Genomic DNA, 25,081 nt, shown 5'->3' with positions numbered 1-25,081 from the left:
AATTTGGTCAATTCCCGGTGTATTTGGCTTAGATCCCGTGGCTTGGCAAAACCCTTAGGGTCGTTTTGACATTGCTGGCTCTAAACCTGCTTAGCTTATTAGTTTCTCCTATACCTATCTCTTCCCCTGTCATGATGCTCTACCTTTTATCTAATTTATTGCTCTGTTTTCCTAGTGCTGTGCTTTCTCCGTGTGTTCTAGTGCTAGGCCCTTCTTTACATGCCTCTCATTCCATGTTTTAACCCATTACTTCTGGAGGCTATCTGCTTTAGGGCTTCAGTAGGAATGATCTCAGAGTGCAGAAACCAACATGGTACAAGGGGGTTTGCAGTGATTATCAAGTCAAATGCAATTTTATTGAAATAACCAGAGCAAAAATGCGATAGAGGGATTAAGGGAGAGAAAAAGTTAGAGAAAGAGTAGAGAGAGAGGGAGAGGGGATATAGCTACCAACGTAGAAACGAAGTCCTTTGGTCCAGTCCAGTCGAGGGTTCGCCTGCTATGCTGGGGAGATCTCAAAGGCTCTAGCTAACTCAGAGGTTTTTATTACTGAAAATTGTGTGTGGGGGGGGAAACAGATGCAATAGGGAACAGGTAGTCCATGTTCTCAGCAGTAAATGAGAGCCATTGTTTTCTTGCTCCAGCGGTCACAACCTGCAGGCAAACATCTCGCTTCCGTCAGCTTGCCTCCCAACAAACCTCTCCTGGGCTGGAGATTTCAGTCCCAGTCCTTGGAAGGAGCAGAGGGGCCTTTTAGGAGGTTCATGTCTCAGTCCTTGATGGAGAGGCTTCTTACATCTCAGTCTGTCTGTCACGGTGGTTGTAAAACAGGTGAGGGTCTTCTGTGGGAGACCACCTGAAAGTCAGGAGAAGTCCAGCCAGGCCGAGAGGTGGGACAGCTTCCAGAGCTGCTATTGTTGCAAACGGGGCACTGTGCCCCCTTCTCAGCATACAGCAAATATACCTGTGAAAACAATAGCTTAACACTGAGCTTTCAGGTCTCAAGGCCCTGTTCGCATGTGACTTTTCTCCTTCAGAGCCAGATATTCTAGACAAAGGGGGGGTCTTCCCTTCAGTGGTCTCCCAAGGACGATCATGAGGCAGATGAGGGAAAATTCAGACAGACTGTCACAGTGAATTACATTGATTTGGACCAAGGAACATATTTTACATCAAAGTTTATTAAGCAGATGGCTGATGTGCTAGGCCATTCGGTGGGAATACCACACTGTGTGGCATGCCCAAAGCTCAGGACAAGTGGAAAGGATGAATCAGACCTTGAAAGCGCAGTTGTCTAAATTAATTTTGGAAACTCGGATGTCCTGGCTGAAATGCCTACCTTTAGCCTTGCTTGATATCAGGACGATGCCTCATTCAGAGACAGGGCTCTCACCCTTTCAGATGCTATATGAAATGCCATATAGACATGTGATGCCGGCAGGACACCCCAGGCTTGAGGATTGTCAGATTCAACCATATTTGTTGGCAATCAACAAAAATTTGTGGAACTCAGGAAACAAGGGATAGTATCTCAGAGTGCTCCTCTGGGATTCGCTATCCACAAAATCCAGCCGGGTGACAGAGTGCTTGTGAAATTGTGGAAGGAGGTATCCCTCTCTCCTCACTGGGAAAGTCCCTTTCTTGTGCTCCTGACAACAGACACGGCCATTCGGATGGCGAAGAAAGGCTGGACACATGCGTCTAGGGTGAAGAAAGTCGAACATCAGGAGGAAGCGCCCAAGTGGAGAGTCACTTCTTCCCCAGGCGACTTGAAACTCAAACTCCAATATCATTGTAAATGACCAACGGCAAGCGGACAGGTTGTGTACTGTCTGACTGTGTATGCTATCCGTTTGTACATTTCAAGTGTGAATATTGTCAGGAGGTGTTTGTAGCACACTGTAGAAGGGGACAGAGGCCGAAGGGGTTGTGCACTCAGTGTCTGAAGAAGGAGCTTGAGCTGACTGACCGAATCCTAACCCTAGTCACAAGCCTAGGAATCATTGCATTAGATTTACAGAAGTGGTTTCAGATTTTTCAGAACAGGGTGCGTGGAAATCTTAGATCAAAGGCAGAGGTTCTGGATGTGGAGTGCTGGAAATAATCAAGGTACTGTGCAGCTCAGATGCTGTCAAGGTTTCACGGTGAGGCACCTTTAAAAGGAGGTATGCGGCTAGGTCAGAGAATGTATTCCCTGAAGAATACTCTTGCTGCCGTGAAGATGGTCTTCCTGGCCACTGGTGGCACCCCAGGGGGTAGAGGCAAAGGCAGCGGAGTACGCCTGGTGGGAATCCTGATTGGCCTGAGCTTAGCCATGTGCAGGATGCAGAGTCTGCACACTGAGGTCCCGATGAGAGGCAGAAATGAGAGCTCCGCAGATGAGTGTGGAAATTGCACTCAGGTGATCCCAGCTGTAAAGGGAACAAGAAACCCTCAGCATACCAAGCCCTGGAAGATTGTCTCAGGGAACCTGGCAGGTACTGTTGGAAGAATGGCATGAGGGTCAAATTGTGTGAATTGGAAACAGGGATTTGGTGTATTAATCCCGAGGCAGGGCTAAGGAATGGGCAGTCAGATGAGCACAAACACCAGATACAAAAAAAATGCAGAAATAATGTCAATCTCCATTTGTAACCAATGTAACCGAACCATGTGGGTTGGGGGAAAAATTGAATCGATCTTTGTCCCATATCACCAGTTGAATCCATTCTGTTATGACAATGCGAGGCTGGGGATATGCATGATGAACAGGAAAATGTATTGGATGGAAAGAAATGGTAAATTTGATAGGAAATTTACCTTGAGCAGAGAACCAATCATATTGGATTTGGCAGAAGCGAATGATGATAGAGTGTGCCTGCAATATGATTGGGTTGTCTGTTTCACGAAAAATGAAGATGGTGAGGATCCTGAGGGAAGAATGAGAGAAATAACTCAGGAATTGAAGCGAAGGGAGACAAAAATGAGGAGAAAGCAAGTTGAACAGGAGAGATTAAAAACCCTGGAAGAACAGTATGAATTGCTGGAGAAACAATGTGCTGATGGGGAACTGCTTTCCCCAGACAAGAACCTGTTCATTGACCTGATGCAAGAAACTGCAATAAACTGGGATTGTCAAATTGCTGGATTTGTGGGGGCTGAAGTCAGCAGAAAACTGAGCTTGGAAAGGGGAAGGTTTGGTTCTGGAACAGCTTTTGAAATGGGACAATCCGAGGGTCTCAAAATTGGCACAGAGACCTGAGGGATGGATTTTGGACCAGAGGGTGATTGAAACCATATGCACCAGACGAGAAGGAAAGAAGGACACCGAAATGGTGGGATGCACCCCGTGTGTGTTTACCCTGACAGTGAACTCAAACACCAAAAGCAAGGTCTGGCAGCCAGAACCCCCTTTGGGGTACTGGCGCAGGAAGAATGAGACAAATTGTGAATGGAACAAAAGGATAGGACTGTGTTGGGTCAAAAATCCTGGAGCCGACCCTTTTCAATCCTTGGAAGGCCTGAGAGAGTACTGGGGAGACCCAGGGAAAATAAACATTAGATGGAAAGCCCTGGATGGAATTTATTGGATTTGTGGAAAGAAGGCATACACTGAGTTACCCCCAAGGTGGAAGGGATCATGCACTTCAGGCATGATTCGGCCAGTGTTCTTTACTCTCCCTCAAACAAAAAGTAATCTGCTAGAGGCTCCATTATACGAGACCCTGAGAAGGGAGAGGAGAAGCCTGAAAAAGATGATACCAGTGATAAGTGGTAAGCAAGCCTGGGAGAAAGAAGAGTGGCTGGTGGCAAGAATAACTGATTATTATGGACCGGCCACGTGGGCCCAGGATGGAAGCTATGGGTATAGGACTCCAATTTACCTACTGAACTGGCTGATTTGGCAGCAGACAGTGGTGGAAATTGTTTCACATCACACCTCTGAGGCCCTGGATTTACTTAGTCAGCAGCACACCCAGATACGGGCATTTGTGTACCTGAATCAAATAGCTTTAGACTATTTGCTGGCCGAAGAAGGGGGTGTGTGTGGAAAGTTCAATGAATCAGAATGTTGTATTGAAATCGATGATTATGGGGAAACCATAAGAGGTTTGGCGGCCGAGATCAAAAAGGTGGGAATACAGATAGCGATAATTCTTGTGGATCCAGAGGGAACTTCTGGAGGCAACACATCTAAAATCATGTGATTGGGACAAAGGCAATGTGCCAGCAATGCTGCTGGAGTATTGGCAAAGTTTGAGAAACAAGGAAAAACGAATGTGAATAATATTGGATAACAGGGTGTTCCACAAGGGGAGTACAGAATAGTGTAAAGGAGCACTCTGTGAAAGACCCTCAATGGTGGCTGGTAGAAGTAGAAAATGAAAAATTTAGCAATTTGAGAGCATGAATTAAATTGGTTATATAAATGGGGAGGGATTGTAGTATATGATAGAGATAATTCATGCTATTAATGTATAAAATATTGTAAAATCCACACTATGTCTTTTGACCATCCTGGCCAGGAGCAGTCTCTTATTCATATCAAGTTCCTGCACGTTCGTTGAGATAAATATTGGGGTTTTAACGTAAGAATAGAAGTTTCCAGGCCGATAATCACCAGCTTCCCTGGGTCGCCGGGTCCACCTAAGAGCGATTATCACCTTGACGATTACATCTACCACGATGATCGACAGCGCCACCCTGATGCATGTGAATGCTGACTTCCCCAAAGTCGACTGACAACATTGAGACACTTGGACTGAGTCTTTGTCTACCTCTGCACATGTAAAGCCACGGTTCTGCATGTGAAGAGACACAAAGAACATTCGGTAATTTCCGCTTCAGGAAGAATAAACTGTATAAGAACTTGCTGCGCGAAGCATCATTCATGAACAGGGGCAACCTCTGACATTTGGAGGTCAGATCTGAGTTCACCCAGCGCCGATCCCGGGCTCGACGCTGACCCTTGGCTGAGGTGGTTTCGACGACCAAACTTTGGTGTCTCAGACAAATTAATAAATCTTTGCTAAATTTTCTTAAAAGTTTGGCTCTCAATTTGATAATTTAAAATGTGATGGAACAGCACAGACTGCTGAAAAGATTCCAACTGGTCTCAGGGCCCAGAGAAAGCCAGAACTGTTAAACTTGGTATTTGGTAGTCCAAGTCTGTATAAAAAAATGCTCTAAAATGTCAGCTTTCAAGAAAATTTCCTAGGTTGATGTTTCCTGTGCTGGTGAGAATCTTTTAAACCCAGGTCTCCTGACCTCTCTGCTGTTGCAGTTCCATGGACAGAGGCTGTTGTCTCTTACCCCCTGCCATGGGCAGGCTGGTGTTCATCCATCTACAGGACAGCAGGGCCCCATGCCACACCACTGTGACTTGGGAAGGCAAAATCCATCACTCCAAATGTCACCCTTTGCTCCTTCTTGCCAGACTGGGGTTTGCTGTGGGTTGCAGCAGGAAAAGGGAAAACCCTGTGACATTTTGGGGCAGATGGAACCAAGGAAACCCCTGTGACACTGTGGGGCCTGATGGAACCAAGGGTCCTTTGTGACACAGAGGGGCCACATGGAGCCAAATATCCATTGGGACAGTTTGGGATCTCATGGAACCCATTGTTCATGGCGACAATGCGGATCCAAGGAGACCATGGTGTTGCTCATTGTTTATGCAAAGCTTTTGCATTAATTATGGAATCATGGAGCCCATTGTGACACAGTGGGGACCTGTGGAACCAAAGAGCCATGGTGACACTTGGAACTAAGGCTACCACTGTTGAGTCCAGAACCTCGTGGAACCAAAAGTCCATTGCCACAGAGCAAGGCCTCATGGAACCATGGAGTGGAAAGGTCTAAAACATTTTCTGCACAGTTCTGCCTTGGGTGAGGGGAACATTATTGGTGACAGCTTGGTCTTGGCACATACTTGAGGAGTGTGTCTGTTTTCAGTGGGGAAACACAGCAGTTTTAGATTGCGTCAAAAAATACAAAAAGGGAAAACCCCTCTTAGGCTGAGTGCAGCCAGCTGTCCAAGCACAGCAGGTCCCAGGGGAGTGAGGACAGACAGGATGGGGCTTGGCAATGTGGAGCAAGGTTGTCCACGCTGGGTCAGAGCTCAAGGCACAGCTTCTGTGAGCAGGCCAGAGCTGCTGAGGAGAAACCCTGGGTCAATATCAATCACAGAATGCTGCAATTGTCTCTGCTCCAAAGAGAGCAGTAATGAAATACACCCTTTAAAGTAGGAGTGCATTTTTTTAGAAGCTCTTTGATATATTTCTCCATAACTGGAGTAGGAAATCTAAAAACCTAGGAGGGCCAAGGACACTGTTGCTGTTTCAGGCCCCAAAAAGTGCAAACAGTGAATTGAGCAGAGCAGACTGGGAGGATGGGTCTTCACAAACTGAAGCTGTAATTGCATAATTAACCCCAAAATGGAAATGGACGAAAGCTTATAAAGGTGTGAAAATGTGTGACCCATTCTCCATCCTGGGTGTACCCTCAGCCGGGCTCTCATACTGCCCCAGGTGTATCCTTTGAAGGCCTTTTAATAAATCCCTACTTTATTCCTGTAACACTGTCCAGCCTCTGTTCTAGGCAGCCTCTCAAGGCATCAAGGCCTGGCTGGCTGGGACACCTGGGGGCCACCTGACAGCTCCAGCTGACCCTGGCATGTCGAGGGCTGCAGCTCATCAGCCCCTGGAGCACTGGGGCTCTGGGCTCTCTGTCCTGTGGACAGTACTGTCCTTGTTCTCCAGGTGTCCATGGCCAAAATCAGGATTCCTCCTCCAGATTTTCATATACGCAAAGTTTGTTCCCAGATGAATCTGCCAGGACTGACAGATCCGGCTGGCTTGGCCACCCACAGGCCACCTCTCATCTGCCTTTGAAACACTGGGACCATGTGCTTTCCTTTCTTTAGGAAAAAAAGCACGATTTCCACAGCCAAAACTGAGATTCCACCTCCAAAATTCCCTACATCCAAGGATTTCCCCAAAATGAAAGATGCCAAGAGAGAAAGGTTTGGCTGGCTGGGCCTATGGTGGCCACCTTTCATCTTCTACCAAAACACTTGAAGTTCATGCTTTTTTTTCCTATAGAAAAACCATCCATTTCAAGCAGGTGCCCACAGTCGAAACTGGGACTCCATCTCCTAAACTCCGTCCATCCAAGGACTGTTCTCAAGTGAAAGCTGCCAGGACAGACAGGTCTGGCTGCCCTTGGCCTCTTGGGAGCTGCCTCTCACCTGCTTTTGAAACACTGGGGCTTGCTGCTTTCCTTCCAATGGAAAGGAACTGATATTCTTGTCATGGTGTCCATGGTCAAAATTGAGATTCAGCCCCACAAGATTCTGTATATACAAGGATTCCTCTGTGACAAAAGCTGCCAGGACAAACAGGTGTGTCTGGCCTGTGGCTCAGACAGCCTCTGCTTCTGCCCCTAAAACAATGGCGTTCCATTATTTCCTTCCCATGAAAAAGAATCATCCTTCTTGTCCAGTTGTCCATGTCCAAAGATTGGATCCTACCTCTTAAATTCTGTATATCCGGGGATTTCTCCCAGAAAAACTCTGCCAACACAGTCAAGTCTGGCTGGCCTTGGCCTTTGGTGACTGCCTCTCATTTGCCCTTGCAACACTGGGACTCAGTTGCTTGCTTCCTGTGGAGACCATTGTGCCACTGTGGGAATTCATGGAACCAAAGGGCCGATGTGATCCTGCAGGGCACTGTGGATCCATGGAGAGCATTGTGGAATTGCAAGGCCCCATGGAATCATGGAGAGCATTGTGACACTGTGGGGCCCCGGGGAAACAAAGGGCCACTGTGACCCTGCAGGGCCTCATGGAAGCACGGGGCCATTGTGACACTGCAGAAGCAAGGAGAACATTGTGACACTGCAGAGCCTCGTGGAACCAAGGGGACATGGAACAGGTCTGGCTGGTTTGGCCTCTCAGGGGCCACCTGACAGGTCCAGCTGATCTTGGAATGTTGAGGGCTGCCTCTTATCAGCTCCTGAATCACTGAGGCTCCATGCTTTCCTTCCTATGCAAAGAACTGTCTCTCTATTCAGACACCAAAGGACAAAATTGGTACTCCCCCCTGAAAAATTTCCTGTAGACAAGGGAAAGGTACGCAGAAAAAAACCTGCCACCTCTGCCTGGCATTGGCCTCTGGTGTTCACATCTCATCTACCTCAGAAGCAACAGGGCTCTGTGCCTTCCTTCCTATGGAAAAAAAATGGCCTTGTCCAGGGGCCATGGCAAAAACTGGAATTTAGCTGACAAAATTCCATCTATCCCAGGATTGCTCCCAGACATAATCTTGCCATTGAAAGACACCTCAGCCTGGCCTTGGGCACTTGTGATATATTCTAACACTATGAGCAGAATGTTTTCATCTGAAAGCACCTTGGAGATGGCTCAAAGATCTCCCAGGCTGGGGTTTGCAGGCCTAGAGAGGACAACCCATATATGGAGGCTGCTGTTCCTGGTCTGTGTTGTGAAGACACTGAGGAACGAACAGGAGAGGCCTGGCAGGGCTAAAAAGTGGGAGTCAGAAATGGTGGAGCTTTTCTCCATAGTGGGAAAGAGCCAGATAGAGAAATTTTACCACAAATGCAGCTTGGGAGGCCCAGACAGAACACGAAGAGAAAGGAATTTTCCTCCCAGGGAAGGGCTATGGTGCAGAACATCCCCCAGAAGGACTCTGGGTCATGCCAAAGCTTTGTGTGGGCAGGAAGAGGCAGGCAGGAGGCAGAGCTGTCAGCAAAGGAAGGGCCCAGCCAGGTGGGACAGCCGGGGAATGCCGACAGCCTGCAGGGACAGAGGCGCAGGGCAGGGACACCGTAGCACAGCCTGGGCTGCACAGGGCACAGGCATGTGCAGCAGCTGCAAGACAGCCCTGCCAGAGCCAACTTGGGCAGCACTTTGGCCATGGCTGCTGGGCCTGGGCCTGAGGCAGGAGCAGGAGACAAGTGACCCTTGCAGGCCTGGGGCCTCATTGCCTCCTTGTCCCTGCTCAGCAGCCTGGCAGGGGCCGCCCCATGCTCCTGCCCTTGCCATTGCACAACCCCACATGCCAGTGCCCATCCCGGCAAGAGCCGTGAGCAAGGAGGGAGGGACAGCATCTGCCTGGCCAGGGGCTGGGGCTCAGGCCTTGGCCCTTGGCATTCCTCAAACACATCCAGCTTTGCTCTGCACCAGAGACACCTTTGCCTTGTTTGTCCCCAGCTGTCATCCCTGCCTCCAGTGTTCTGCTCTAACTGGAACCTAGGGACACTTTCTCAGTCATGTCCCTCAGTGGAACCCATTAAAACTTCAAGAAAGTTCAGAGTTTCAATTTAATTTTGAGTTCTTCAGAAGTTTTTTAAAGACTCTCTTAGGGACTGAGCCTGATTTGAACAACACCAAATCCCCAAGAGGCTCATTAAAGTCCTTGTGCTGTGTCTGTGCTGCTGAGCTTTAAAGGAACAGCTCTTCCCAGCACCAGCTCCTCTCCCAGCCCAGCAGGCCTGAGGGCTCTGCCTGCAGGCACTGAGGGGACAGGAGCCAGGCAGAGACAGGCTGAAGGCAATCAGGATTGGGAAGACATTGAGCTGAGACTTCACTTGGGGAAACATCTTGACAGCCCTGTGCCTGGTGAGTGTGTCGGTGCAGGGCAATGTTCCCTGTGCTCCTGGAGGGATCTCCTGAAGCCAGCTCAGCCCACAGCCTGGGGGATGTGTCAGGAGGACTCTCCCAGTTTCTCTCTGGCACAGGAGGAGGAGGAGGATGTGCTGCAGAGCGGGGCTGCCCTGGGCACGGTCAGAGGGACAGTGCAGGACGGCTCCTGCTGCCAAGGACGGCTGCAGGGGGTGAAGCTGGGGCTGCAGCCAGGGCTGCCCAGGGCTGTCCTGCAGAGCAGCTCCTGCAGCCCTCAGGGCTCTTGGCCAGCCCAGGGCATGTGCCACCTGCCAGGGGCAGCTCTCAGCCTGCCTGGCAGCTCCCCATGGACGCGGCAGGGGAGAAGTTGGAGGTGGAAGGAGCCACCCCCATCAGAGCAGATTCCTCCTGCTGTGGAGATGGTGCTGCATGGCCAGGGCTGCTCTCAGCTTTCTCCTAAAGAGAAGGGAAAGGGGCTGTCAGCTTTGGCTGTGTCACTGACACTCCTGCACTGTCACCCTGGGCATCAGCAGATGGGCCTCAGATCTCCCTCAGAAAGTGCCTCCTCATCCTCCTCTCCATACAGACAGCAGCAGCAGCACCTTGGCTTGCAGCATCTCTGTTTGTCTGGCCTGACCTTAAGGCTCTGCTGCCAGGGAGATGCCCCTGGGCAGTGCCCTGTGCTGGGAGGGGTCTGCAGGGCAGAGCTGAGCCCCCAGGGCTGGGCTGGGCTCGGGCAGCACTGGCAGGGACAGGGCTGGGATAGAGAGAAACAGCTCCCAATAGGCACAACTGCAGGCAGCAGAGAGCCAGACACAACCCTTGGTATCCCTCCCTGTCCAGCTGCATTGGGAAAGAGAGAAGAGTTTGGAGAAAATTATCTTTAAACTGGAGAATTCACAAAGTCCACTTTGTTTTCAAGAAAGTTTTAGGTGTGATCACACTTAAATCAAAAGAGGTGAAATGAACAAAGGGCATCTTTGTGGCGACTAGCGCTGACTGCACTGGGGCACAGGGAGCCCCGTTTTTCTTCTGGGCTCCAGAGTGTTCAGGCTGAGAGCTGTGCTGAAGATGAGGCAAAAACTCAGCACACAAATCCCAACTCAAATAAAGTTTAGCAAAGTTCCCTCTCAGGAAGAGAATTAATTTTGAAGGGAATTCCAACAAAAATACACAGGATAGACTTAAAGACTTGCTCCAGCTATTCAAGTCTTCTTTCAACAGTCCACGATCCCCAGAGTGAAGAAATGTCCAATCTGGCACTGCCATTTCCTTCCCAGGCAGGTGTTAATGCTGTATAAATACCTGTACCCAAAGGCACCAAATGTCCAACAGCATCTCCATCAGGCACTTCCTCCTGCTGGCATTGGCAGACATGCGGCAGCTGCAGCTCCTGCACTTCTGCCTCTTGCTGGGCATCTCCCTGGCTGCCCTCCTGGGCAACGGCCTCATCATCAGCGCCGTAGCCTGTGGCCACCACCTGCACATGCCCATGTTCTTCTTCCTGCTCAACCTGGCCCTCAGCGACCTGGGCTCCATCTGCACCACTGTCCCCAAAGCCATGCACAATTCCCTCTGGGACACCAGGACCATCTCCTACTCCGGATGTGCTGCACAGCTCTTTTTCTTTCTCTTCTTCATTTCAGCAGAGTATTTTCTCTTGACCGTCATGTGCTACGACCGCTACGTGTCCATCTGCAAACCCCTGCACTACGGGACCCTCCTGGGCAGCAGAGCTTGTGCCCACATGGCAGCAGCTGCCTGGGGCAGTGCCTTTCTCAATGCTCTGCTGCACACGGCCAATACATTTTCCCTGCCCCTGTGCCATGGCAATGCCCTGGGCCAGTTCTTCTGTGAAATCCCACAGCTCCTCAAGCTCTCCTGCTCAAAATCCTTCCTCAGGAAACTTGGAGTTTCTGTTTTCACTACCTTCTTAGCATTTGGTTGTTTTGTGTTCATTGTTTTCTCCTATGTGCAGATCTTCAGGGCCGTACTGAGGATCCCCTCTGAGCAGGGACGGCACAAAGCCTTTTCCACCTGCCTCCCTCACCTCACCGTGATCTCCCTGTTTGTCAGCACCTCATTTTTTGCCTACCTGAAGCCCCCCTCCACCTCCTCCCAATCCCTGGATCTGGCAGTGTCAGTTCTGTACTCGGTGGTGCCTCCAGCCCTGAATCCCCTCATCTACAGCCTGAGAAACCAGAAGCTCAAGGATGCCCTGAGGAAAATGATGACTAGCTGCTTTTGAGAAGCAGAACATTGCCTGTTTTCTTTTGCATAGCTTTTGGAATGGAACTCATGACAGGCCCAACGGGCCTTCCTGAGTCTTTGGTAGGGGTCAGTGGGGTTTTTAGTCATAATGGTTTACTTGATGAAGTTATTTAATCACCATCTAATTCACTGTCTTTCTCTTGAATTTGACCCACAAGCTCTGTAAACCAGGGATTGGGCTATCACTACATTTGAAGAAAAGACACTTCCTTGCAGTGCGTGTTTCATCTGGAATTCCAACTCTGTGCCCTGTGTGAAGTTAGGGGGAAGAAGGGGAAAAGAGTCCCAGCAGAGCAGCACGGCCAGGGAGCAGCAGGGATTGGTCCTTTCGGAGCTGCTCTGCCCAACTGCACCCTGTCCTTGCCAGCCCTGCTGTGGCTGTAAGGCTGGAGTGCTCTGGCAGCTTGGTCACTCTCCTGCTGCGTGTCCCTGCTGTGGCCACAGGCAGGGCCAGGCCATGGGCACTGCTGGGACACAGCTGGGCTCCAGCACAGCAGCTCCAGCAGCAAAGGGCATCTCCTGAGGGCAGGGCAGGGAGGCTTTGCTCCCCTCCAGAGCTCTGTCAGCAATGTGCTCCAGGAATGCCCTGGCACAGCACAGCCCAGTGCCTGGGGCAGGGGGGGAGTGTGCAGGGGGGGCTCACAGCAGTGTCCTGGCACAGCCAGAGCTCCTGGCATGGACCTGAGACAGCAGCAGAGCAGGGCCTGGGCTGTGTCTTTGTTCTGGGGCAGCCTGGGAAGGTGCCCCAGAGCAATTGTCCCACACCAGCCCCTGCAACCACCATTGCCAGCACTGGCCTCTCCCCACCTGCACGAGGTTGTTTGTCCCTGCACGAAGGGACACCAAGTGACCAGGCCAGCAGGCCATGTTTGCTCTGTGCTGAGGAAATCTCAGCAGTGCATTGTGTGTGTGTGTGGAGATGAACCCCAGTGAGCACAAACACCATCAGCAGCACCCAGGGGTGGCACAATTCCAGTGGCACAAACAGTGCCTTGAGGCCACTTCACTCTGAGAGTAACGTCCTCTGGGAAAACACCTGAATTCTTTGCTGGGTTGTGGTTAGGACTGCATAGAGAGAAATATCCCAGGCAGGGAGGCTCCAGGAAAAAATGCTCAGGGCAGCCATGGACTGCACAAAGAGACATTGGACAGAGTGAGGGTCTGGGGAGAAATCAGAGCTGCCTCCCTTCTGAACCAGCCCAGGGACCTGGACAGGGCTGTGCTGTGTTCTGGGCACTGACCTGGAACTGAGGGAGGTGGAAAAGGCCTTTGGTGTCAGGGCTGCTGGGAAGGCTGGGCAGTGTCACTGTGGGACTTCTCCCAAACCCCTTGGAAAGGCCAGAGCCATCCCACAGGGTCCTGGGCACTTGGGAAGGGCAGACATGGAACCAGTCTGCAAACAAGGCAGGGAGGGGACTGTGAGAGTCACAGCCTGCTCAGGCTCAGCAGGGCAGGGGATGTGGCAAATCCTCCTGCAGCCATTCCAGGCACTGGCAGGACAGGGCAGGGACTGCAGAGCCCACGTGGGAGGGAAAAGAAGGGGATGTTGTGTGCCCAGACTTCAGCCAGGCCTGGGACAAGGTCTGCTGGGGTCTCCTCAGAGCCAGACTGGAGAGAGCTGGGCTGAAGGAGTGGAACATGGGCTGGGTGGGAATTTGGCTGAACAATGAGGGTCAGATGTCATCCATGGTACACAGTCCTCTTGGCAGCCACGCCCTGGTGACATCCCTCAGTGACCAGCCCTTGGCCACCACTGTGGAGTATTTCTATCATGTCTAAAATGGCATGAAATGTATTTTCAATTCCTTTGTGGATGCTGCCAAATTGCAGGGAGTCTGTGCCTGAACTCATCTACTTAATGGTGACTGCAAAATGTAATTGGGCAGGATGACTGAGTGGGGTAAATTTATCTTGGCATCAGGCGCCAAGCAAGGCACAAGAAAGGGCAGAAAAAACTTACGCGTCAGAAAAAAGGCAGTTCAATAGGGAAAAACCCAAACCCAAACAAAATTTAAAAGAACCAAATTAAAAAAAAAAAAAAAAAAACCAGAACAAGACCCACCCACAACAACACAAAAACTCCACAAACAAACCAACCACAAAAAGAAAAGACCACAAACAGAAGAAATGCAAATCCACAGGAAAACTCTTAACAACAGAAAATGTTCAACCACCTTGCGGCAGGAGAGGATTCTGTAGGTGTAGGTGCCGTTTTGAAAGAAAAATGTCTTAAAAAAGAAATTTATCTGCTACACCCCTTGCCCTTCTGCTTCTCTCAGATGATTGCTGATCATGGTGTGACATGGAGTGGAACATCCCTTGGGTCAGTCCAGCCCAGCTGTCGCATTCCTGTTCCCCAGGAACACTTACCCACCCCAGGCCCATAGGTTGGAGGGCTTGCAGATGCCTCATGGGGGGTGAGCACTAAAACAAGGACAGGAGAACAGAACAACATTTACTCTTGTCAAGGACAGTAGAACAGGACAGCCTTGGAGAAACTGATTGAGGATGTACCTCTGGTAAACAGAAGTCACACACAATACAAGCAGGATGCCAGCTCAGCTCTGCAAGGCTGACAAAACAGAAGTTATGCACAACAATAATATTGCCTTTACTCAAAAGGGGGGGTCAAGGAACAGCCACCTAAAAAGGGCACTGGATGTTGAAGACAAAACTCAAAGAACCATGAAAGGATTTATGATAAGGTGTGCAACTATGTCAAATAAACTCAGGAAGTGGGGATAGCTAATGGAAACATAATCAGTGTGTCTGATAAAAACTCTGTTCATTTGATGCTCAGTGCACTCCCATGGAGGAAGGATGGCCCAAGTGACCACCATGCTGTAATAAAGAATACCTGCTTTCAAATACTCCAAACTCTGTTCAGAAGTTTCTATGCATCAGATTTCAGTATCAGTGGTGACCTTGACTCCATTATGCCCCACAGTTTCACAATGGCCCCTTGGTTCCATGAGGCCCTACTGTAGAACAATGGGCCATTGATTCCATTGGGTTCCGTACTGTCAAAATGGCCTTCTTGGTTCTGCACTGCACAATGCTCTCCTTCGTTCCACGAGGCCTTGGTGTGTCACAACAGCCCCTTGGTTCCACAAGGCCTGGCTGTATGACAATGGCCCCTCAGTTCTATGAGGTTCTGTACTGTCACAATGGTCTCCTTGGTTCTGGACTGTAACAATGGACCCTTGGTTCTACGAGGTTCCATGATGTCACAATGGTCTCCTTGGTTCCGTAGTGTCAAAATGGCTGCTTGGTTCCATAAGGTTCCTCAGTGTCCCCATGGTTTCCTTGGTTCCATGAGGCTCTGCAGTGTCACAATGTTCCCTATTTTCCAGGGGCTTCTGTCCAATCAACCATGTCCTTTGTTCCCATGAGGCCACACAGTGTCACAATAAGTGCTTTTGTTCCACGAGGTTCCATAGTGTAACATGGTTGCTTTGATTCCAAGATGTTTCCCAGCGTCACAATGGCCCCATTGTTCCAAGAGCTTCCACAGCTCACCATGGTCTCCTTGGATCCGCAGTATGTCCATGGACCATTAGTTCTAAGAGGTCCTGCTGTGTCACAATGCTTCCTTCGTTCCATGAAGCCCCACTGCATAACAATGGAATCTTGGTTATGTGAGGTTCTGTACTGTCACAATGGTCTGCTTGGTTCTGGACTGTAACAATGGACCCTTGGTTCCACGAGGTTCCATGATGTCACAATGGTCTCATTGGTTCCATGAGGCCTTGTTTTGTCACAATGGACGCATGGTTCCATAAGCTTCCATGCTGTCACTATGGTCTCCTCAGATCCACATTGTCACAATGGACAATTGGCTCCATGGCCCCTGCTGTGTCACAATAAACCCTCAGTGCTATGAGGTTCTGTGGTGTCACAATGGTCTGCCTGGTTCAATGAGGTCCTGGAGTGTCACAATGGACCCTGGGTTCCATGAAGTTCTTCAGTGTCACAATGGCCCCCTGGATCCCTGAGGTCCCACAGTGTCACCATGATGTCCTTGGATCCACACTGCCATAATGGGCCATTGTTGCAAGTGGAATAGCTGCTAATAAAGCCCAGGGTACGGAAGTAAAAAGGGCCTTTGCATAGTACCCACAGATGTTTAATTCAGCCGTGTGGTGAGATGTTCAGGGTCACAAGGCAGGACTCCTGAGAGGAGTCCAGGTTCCTGTATCTCGAGAGGAAGGAGCTGATCAGTGCCATGAGGGCAGTACAAAGATGGGGCCAATGGGGGAATAGGGAGGGAGTGGCTGAGGGACAGAGAACAAGAGGAAGGAGCCAATGGGGTCAAACAGCTTTTGAGGGAAGCTTCTTGTGTCTCCCTAACCTGGGGAATGCCTCTCAGGGTCTCCACAGCTGCAGAGTGTCAGAATGGCCCCTTGGTTCTTTTGGGGTCCTCAGGATCCCAGTGGCCCTTGGCTGCATGAGGCCCAGCTGTGTCACACTGGCCCCTTGCTTCCATTGGGCCCCACAGTGTCAGAATTGTCCCTCCCCTTAGTTCCATGAGGCCCTGCAAAGTCACAATGGACCTCTGATTCCATGACTCCCACATTGTTCCATGAATCCTTAGTTCCATGGGGATGTCACATCCTTAGTTCCTGTAGTGTCACAATGGTCCCTTGGTTCCATGGTGCCACACAGAGCCACAATTGCCCAACAGGGTCTCATAGTGTCACAATGGACTCCTTGGTTCTATAGGGACATAAAGTGCCACAATGGCTCTTTGGTTTCACAAGGCTTCAAAGTGTAAAAATGGCCTCCATGGTTTCATGCAGCCATACTGTGTCAAAATGGACTTTTGTTTCCATGATGCATCACAGTGACACAGTGGTCGGCTTGGTTCTGCACTGCAAGAATGCCCCATTGGTCACTCAGCACCCCACAGTGTCACTATTGTGCCCTTGGTTCCATGAGGCCTTGCTGTGTCACAATGCCCTTTGGTACCTTCAGGTCCTATGTGTCATAATGATCTCCATGGTTCCATGAGGCTTTGCTGTGGCTCAATGGCCCCCTCGGTTCCATGATGTGCCATAGCAGAGCAATGGTCTCCTTGGTTCCATAGTGTCAGAATGGCCCCTTTGTCCCATGGAGCCCCACAGTGTCACTGTGGCCCCCTTGGTTCCATGATGTGCCATAGCAGAGCAATGGTCTCCTTGGTTCCATAGTGTCAGAATGGCCCCTTTGTCCCATGGAGCCCCACAGTGTCACTGTGGTCCCCTTGATTCCATGAGGCCCAGAGGTGTCATGGTGGCTCCTTGGCTCCATGAGGCAAAGCAGAATCAGAATGGCCCCTTGGTTCCATGGAGCATCACGGTGTCACCATGATCCCAGTGGTTCCACTGGGCCCCGCAATGTAACAAGGAACCTTTGGTTCCATGAGGTTCGTCAGTGTCTCAGTGGCCCCTTGGCTCCATGTGGCCCTGCTGTGTCACAGTACCAGGTGGTTCCATGAGGTCCCACAGTGTCCAAATGGTCTCCTTTGTTCTGGGAACCCCCACGGAGCCACAACAGACCCTTGGTTCCAGGAGGCCTTGCTGGGTCCCAATGGACTTTTGGTTCCATTGGGTTCCACTGCATAACCATGGACGCTTTGTTCCATGGGGTTCCATAGCATAAAATGATCCCCTTGATCCAGAAGGTCCTGCACTGTCCCAATGGACCATTGGTTCCATGCAGCCCCACACTGTCACAATGAGCCCATGGCTCCATGAGCTTCCACACTGTCAGCAATGCTCTCCTTGGTTCCATGAGGCCTTGTGCTGATACAATGGACATTAGGTTCCATGGGGCTCCAATGCATCACAACGGACCCTTTGTTCCATGGGGTTCCACAGTGTCAGAGCTAGGCCCTTGGATCTGTCAGCCTCTGCTGTCACCAAATGTCCAAAATATCAGAAAAAGGCTCCTTAACACTCATTTGCTGTTTATGAGAGCATCATTTCTTCAGGCCTGAGGTCCAACATGGGAAAGTTCCCAACGTTAATTGGACATGTAATTCTACCAGTGCCTTGCTTATATACAGACACTAAATGCGAATTACAATTTACCCATTTCCATAAAATCCACCTCAAGTTCCCACATTCACTCCTTGTTTCCTCTATCCCTGCACCCTTGAGCCAGATGTCTATTTCTTCTCTTCCATCCATCCTTGCTGGGGGAGCAGCCCCTGCATGCCTTGTTCCTGTGCTGAAAGTTCACAGGCAGTGTAAACATGGAATGAACCCTTTTGGTATCAGCCCCAGGCTTTGTGTGGGCAGGCAGAGGCAGGCAGGAGGCAGAGCTGTCAGCAAAGGAAGGGCCCAGCCAGGTGGGGCAGCTGGGGGATGCCGACAGCCTGCAGGGACAGAGGCGCAGGGCAGGGACAGCGTAGCACAGCCTGGGCTGCACAGGGCACAGGCATGTGCAGCAGCTGCAAGACAGCCCTGCCAGAGCCAACTTGGGCAGCACTTTGGCCATGGCTGCTGGGCCTGGGCCTGAGGCAGGAGCAGGAGACAAGTGACCCTTGCAGGCCTGGGGCCTCATTGCCTCCTTGTCCCTGCTCAGCAGCCTGGCAGGGGCCGCCCCATGCTCCTGCCCTTGCCATTGCACATCCCCACATGCCAGTGCCCATCCCGGCAAGAGCCCTGAGCAAGGAGGGAGGGACAGCATCTGCCTGGCCAGGGGCTGGGGCTCAGGCCTTGGCCCTTTGCATTCCTCAAAAACATCCAGCTTTGCTCTGCACCAGAGACACCTTGGCCTTCTTTGTCCCCAGCTGTCATCACTGCCTCCAGTGTTCTGCTCTAACTGGAACCTGGGGACACCTTCTCATTCGTGTTCCTCAGTGGGACCCATTAAAACTTTAAGAAAATTTGGAGTTTCAATTTAACTTTGAGTTCTTGAGAACTTGATTGAAGACACTCTCAGGGACTGACTCTGATGTAAACAACACCTAAGCCCTGAGAGAATCATTAAAGTTTTCCTGGCACAGTTATGGAGAAAGATTTCAAGGACCTTATAAGAAATACACATTCCTATTTTAAAGGATGTATTTTATTTTATTTCTCTTTACAGCAGAGGTGATTGCAGCATTCTGTGATTGATATTGACCCAGGGTCTTTCCTCAGCAGCTTTGGCCTGCTCACAGAAGCTGTGCCTTGAGTTCTGACCAAGCATGGACAACCTTGCTCCACATTGCCCAGCCCCATCCTGTCTGTCCTCACTCCCCTGGGCCCTGCTGTCCTTGCAGAGCTGGCTGCACTCAGCCTAAGAGGGGTTTTCCATTTTTGGGTTTTTTGAAGCAATCAAAAACTCCTGAGTTTCCCCACTGCAAACAGACACACTGCTCAGGTGTGTGCCAGCCCCAGGTGCCACCAAAGCCACTGCAGAGCTGCCCTGGGCCAGCTGTGAGGGTGGATCATCAGCCCAAGCTGCACTGGGCCACTGCAAGGGGCTGTGGCCATGGGCACTGCACTGACCCCACTGCTGGGTTTGGCTGCCACGGCCACCGAGAGAAATTAAACTGTCCTTGGAAACACTGGGGAGGACTGGGACATACTGGGGAACACTGGGAACGCTGTGGGAGACACTGGGGCATACTGAGAGTGACACTGGGGGATACTGGGAGAAACTGGGGACACCGAGGATATTGCAGGGAAGACCGGGGGACAATGGGACGTCCTGTGGATGACAATGGGAGGAAGTGGAAACGACTGGGAGTGAACTCGGGTGTGTTGGGATAGATTGTGCTGCACTGGGAGGAACTGGAGGGGCACTGGGGTTGTACTGGGTTCTACTTGGGATGAAATGGACTTTACAGGGGTTATACTGGTCTGTACTGGGAATGAACTGGGCTGTAGTGGAAAGGCCTGAAGGAGGGTGATTTGGCTGTTCCCACCTACAGCGCATCCCATTTGCCGAGGCTCCCGCCCATCAGCAGTTCCAGCCAATCAGCATCTGGACTCTGGGTCTGGGTGCGGTTCCTAGATGGGCGCCATATTTCCTATTGCCTACATCTCCCATCATGCCCCGCGGCTGGATACAGCCACATTGGAGCCGGGACTACAACTGCCGTAATGCCCTGCGCTCCAAAGAACCCCGGGATCCGTCCCCATCTGTCCCATAAGTGTCCCCCACACACTCCAGGATCCCTCAGTGCCCCCTTAAAGCCCATTCGGGAACCCCCCAAAAGCGTCCCCAAATCCCCTGAGTGCTTCCAACCCCACAGATGCCCGGTACAGCCACTTCTGGGAATTCATCTCCTCTCATCCCCCGCGGCCCCAGAGCCCCTCAGAACACAGTCCCGCGCCTAAAACTCCTGCCGTGTTAGAGCTCCCAGACCTCCTCCCAAGGGCTCCCGAACCGTTTACGTTTCCCCGAGCGCCTCAAGTCGCGGCTCGGACGCAAAAGTGTCCCCCAAGTGCCTTCTCTGACCCCCAAACATCGTGTTCGAGCCACTTCCGGGACTACAGCTCCAATCATGCTCCGCGGCGCACGTCAGGCGATATTCCAGACGGGACTTCATCTCCCGTCGAGCCCCGCGCCCCACCGAGAGCCATTGCAGCTACGCCTCGAACTCCCGCGATGCTCCGCGGCCCCGTTTAACCGTGTGATAGCCGCGCCTACAGTTCCCAGCACCCCCCGCGCCCCGAGAGCCCCGTTCGACCCCCCCCAAGGGACCGCCCGGACTCCGAAGGGCCCCAAATTCCCCTCCCTGATCTCCAAGGGCCCCCCCGGACCACCCAAGTGCTGCCCTTGACCCCGAACTGTTCCTCAGAATCCCCGAGTGCCCCTCCAGGTGCCCACCCAGCTCCCACGAATGTCCCCCAGACCTTCAAGTTCTCTCTGCATTCCCTCCCCAGACCCAAAACTGCCCCAAATGGGCCCCAGAAATGTCTCCATGGATCCCAAAGTGGCCCCTTTTACCCTGACTGTGATAATGATAAAAATGATGACAAAAGAATTTAAAGTAGGACCAATTAGCATTAAGGAGGAGACATCAATAGCCACACTGGTCAATGAATTAATGAAGGGAACTGTGTTACTTAAAACCAATGACCAATAAATTTTTTGCTTGCTAAAAATGCATAGATTTTAAAAAATAAATATTAAAATTTGGTAATACAAATATAGAATAACAGTTTTATAAATAAATTAGAACAAATAATTGTCATTTATTAACTCATTACTTTTTTTTTCCAGGAAAATGCATAAATTATTTATGCTTTGGGATGTCATTCTGTAAGAGACAGTCCATAGATCCCTCATCAGCCTCACAACCGCCAGCAAGGACAGAGATTGAAGTCCTCCCCAAGGACTGAGATGAGACCTTTAAAATTCTAACCCAGGGGTGCTGGCCTGACTGGAGCGGGATGTCTGCCATAGGAAGCGGGAGGTTTCCCATAGGAACCAGTCCTGAAACAACGGGCCCCTCTCACTGCTGGCACCGGTTTGTGCTGTTGAGAACTGGACTGTCTGTTCCTGTTCCCAATGGATTGATTCTCCACTGTGCCCTCCATGTGCCGTCCAGCTCCCCTCCCGGCGGTGGATTATACAGCAGCCCTGCGTTAACCAAAGACTTTGAGACTCTCCCTGATGTGACCAGACAGATCTATTGGCCCGACCACAAGGATTTCATCTCTCTGTTGGTAGCTGTTCTCCCCACCCAACCCTCCTTTCTCTCTCTCTCTGTCCTTTATCTCCTTTCTAATCCTTCTGTTACATTTGCTGTGGGCACTCAATAAAACGTGCATTTGTTTTGATTGAATGTCCCCTGCTGTGTGTCTTTAGGTACTGGAAAATAATGATAAATAAAGTACACATAGTTCATAGTATAAAACAGACACCGGCCCAGGGATGGAGAGTGTGCCTCTGTCTGACTTCTGGCAGGCCAGAGAAAAAATGTTATAGATAAGAAACAATAAACAACCTTGGAAACCAGAGACGAAGAATTCAGACTCCTTCTTCAAAACACCAGTCTGGGAAATAAGGATTCTCAGGGTCATCCCTGACTGCGGGCAACCCGAGATTGGCCTTCTGGGCTGTCTGGGTCAACATTAGAGTAAATCTGGAAGTTCTGCTTTAGCCTATTAAGCAGTGTTGCTGGGGTCTCATCTTTTTCCTGGTTGCTGTCAAACGCTAACCTGGTATTACTCCCTCTAGGGACTGATTCTTTCATTCCTCTGGTCATCAGGGACCTGTAATCTCTCATGTTCCTTCTCCCCTCTTCTTGATTAGGGTCCCAGTCAGGCTCCACTGAAGGCATTTTTTGGTCACCTGGGGGCCTGGGCTGGTTTTCTTGCTCCCAAATTTTCATTCCTGCAGTTCTTATTAATCAAGTCTCTTCTGGGGAAAATAGGATGTTAAAGACGGAGTTCAATTCTCCCCATATATAAATATTAGGGCCTAAAAATGGATCAATTTGATTTGCTATTCCTACTAGGTCTTCCAGTAAATTTTGCAATTGTTTCTTTAAGTTTCTAACTTCAGACAGAATCAAAGGAGCATTTACAAATCCAATCCCACTGGCCACCCCGCCCATGGGAACTTCTCTGAGGGGGAACAATTTTTCCACTTTAGGCTCCTTGGACCGGGTGTTACAACATCAGCTGTGGAGGCTGACTGGGTAACTTCACTCTTGGGCATGAGATTCTGAGATGTTGTTTGGCTTCTCATTTGTGCTGGGGGAGGCAGAGCAGGAACTTGCTGGTGAATAAGGGGTGCCTGAGATGGCAGAGGTAAGGGGACGGTAGTGAAGGGTAAAGAGAGTAAGGAGAGGGCTGAGGGGAAGGTGGTGGAGGTATAACTGGGTAAGGAGGTGGTAAAGGAATGAGAGCTGGGAGAGGAGGAGGAATTGGGTCCACAGCAAGAGGAACTGGAGGAAGGATTTGAGCTACTGTAAGGGTAGGAGGAGGTAAGTGGTCAAGGGGAGTCCCAGTTTTTGTCAGCCTTCCCTGCCTCTCCTTCTTTTATTTTCCTAGCTTGCTTTCCCTCTTTTAATCTATAGACTCTTGTATTTTCCTCCTCTGAGGTGTACTTTAGACAACAGGTTACATTCTGAATGTGATGGGCCTTTTGCAAGAACTTGGGGAAAGAAAAGAAGATGCATCACCTTTGTATAGAGAGGCAGGTAACTCAGGAAATGTTTAAGGATGTTGTTAGGTCATGCAGAAAAAAATTAGAGAGGTGAAAGCTAAAGGCTAAACCAGGCCACTTCTGTGAAGGAGAATAAAAAGGTTTCTAAAAATACATCAATGGCAAAAGGAGGTACAAAGCCAGTCTTTTGTCATTATTGCGGGAGATATGGTTACTAAATATGAGGGAAAGGCTGAGGTACTTAACTCCTTCTTTGCCTCAGTTTTCAAGAATAAGTGAAGTTGTCCTCAGGACAAGTGTTCTCCTGAGAGGGTAGTTCAGCACAGGGAGCAGAACAGCCCCTGTAATCCAGGAGGAAGCAGCTGGGGACCTGCTGAGCCACTCAGATGCTCACAGGTGTCTCTGGGAGCAGATGGGATCCATCCCAGGGGGATGAGGGAGCTGTGGATGAGCTCCCCAAGCTGCTCTCCATCATTGACCATCAGTGCTGGCTCAGCAGGGAGGTCCCAGAGGACTGGAGGTGCCAATGTGAGCCCATCCCCAAGAAGGGCTGGAAGGAGGAGCTGGGCAACTCCAGGCCTGTCAGCCTGACCTGGGTGCCCGGCAAGGTGATGGAACAGATCACCTTGAGTGCCATCACAGGGCACCCACAGGATGGCCGAGGGATCAGAGCCGGCCAGCGTGGATTTCAGTGTCTGCAATGATGATCTGCATGAGGGGACTGAGTCCAGCATCAGCAAATCTGCAGTGACACCAAGCTGGGTGTGAGTGTGGATGTGCTGGAGGGCAGGAGAGCTCTGCACAGGGCCCTGGACAGGCTGGATCCAGGGCCCAAATCCAACAAGGTGAGGTTGAACAAGACCAAGTTCTGGGTCCTGCATTTTGGCCACAACAACCCCTGCAGTGCTACAGGCTGGGGACAGAGTGGCTGGACAGCAGCCAGGCAGAAAGGGACCTGGGGACACTGATGGACAGCAGGCTGGACATGAGGCAGCAGTGTGCCCAGGTGGGCAAGAAGGCCAATGGCTCCGGGCCTGGATCAGGAATGGTGTGGCCAGCAGGAGCAGGGCAGTGATTCTTCCCCTGCACTCAGCACTGGTGAGGCCACACCTCAAGTGCTGTGTCCAGTTCTGGGCCCCCAATTTAGGAAGGCCATGGAGGGGCTGGAGCGTGTCCAGAGAAGGGCAACAAGGCTGGTGAGGGATCTGGAACACAAGTCCTGTGAGGAGCAGGTGCGGGACCTGGGGTTGTTTATCCTGGAGAAGAGGAGGCTCAGGGAGACAAGCCACTGTCAGGGCATAGGTTGGACTTGATGATCTCCAAAGTGTTTTCCAACCTTGCTGATTCTGTGATTCTCTGGAACCACCCTTGGAGCAGTTGGAACAGCGTCTGCAGGGGAAGGACAGGAAACTCCCAACTCATGGTAGCAAACTTTCTGGCTGACTGCAGAGGCCATGACAAAACTGAGCGGTTTCCCTGGTGTCCCCCAGCCCTTGCTGGCCCCAGGGGCTGATGGCATTTGTGCTCCCTCAGGTTCATGTCCCCACACCAACAGCATGGGGGTGCTCCCCCGCTCTGTGCAATGCAAAGAGGGGCTCCTGAGCCAGTGCTGCCGTGTCTGTGCCTGCAAGGATGGGGCACCTGTGTGAGCTGGGGGAGAGGCCAGGGCTGCAGAGGGGGGATGTTGTTGGCAGCTCCATGAGGACGCTCTGGGACGCTGCCCTGGGCTGTGCAGCGCACTGGGGATGGATCAGCCCCTGCTCTGCTGCTCCTTCCCGTCTGCCCCAGGGCCCTTGCAGAGCCCCAGCCATGCTGTTTGCCCCCAGCCTGCCCACGGCCAGCCTGGGGCTGCTCACGGGGCTTTTCTGTGCTGAGCATTGGCCTGGGCGTGTTCTTGAGAGAGCCTGGGCAAGGAGCCTGGAGCCCCCAGGCCCTGGGCTGAGGCGTCAGCGCTGCCCCAGCAGTGCCCATGGCCTGTCCCTGCTGCAGCCCCGGCACTGCCACCCCCAGGGCTGTGCCTGGCCCCGAGAGCACTCAGGCCCTGCAGCAACACCAGGGCCACCAGGGCAGCGGGGCAGGGCCACAGCAGCAGCACTG

The 25,081-nt window shown here is 51.2% G+C and overlaps 1 protein-coding gene across 1 annotated transcript; it reads left to right on the top strand.

Moving 5' to 3' along the window:
* Positions 1-10,943: 10,943 nt before the first annotated feature.
* LOC141726617 (olfactory receptor 14J1-like) lies at positions 10,944-11,867 on the top strand. The gene has a single exon (XM_074531567.1). It carries the CDS (start codon positions 10,944-10,946, stop codon positions 11,865-11,867), a length of 924 nt encoding a protein of 307 aa, XP_074387668.1.
* The last annotated feature ends 13,214 nt before the right edge of the window (positions 11,868-25,081 follow it).

The sequence above is a fragment of the Zonotrichia albicollis genome, chromosome 37 (assembly GCF_047830755.1).
Source record: "Zonotrichia albicollis isolate bZonAlb1 chromosome 37, bZonAlb1.hap1, whole genome shotgun sequence".
NCBI classification, from domain to species: domain Eukaryota; kingdom Metazoa; phylum Chordata; class Aves; order Passeriformes; family Passerellidae; genus Zonotrichia; species Zonotrichia albicollis.
Note: the sequence above shows the minus strand (reverse complement) of the source record. Positions and strands in the feature narration are given on the sequence as shown.

Coding starts and splice junctions, on each gene's coding strand:
- LOC141726617 (XM_074531567.1), top strand. CDS start 10,944: ATGTCCAACAGCATCTCCATCAGGCACTTCCTCCTGCTGGCATTGGCA.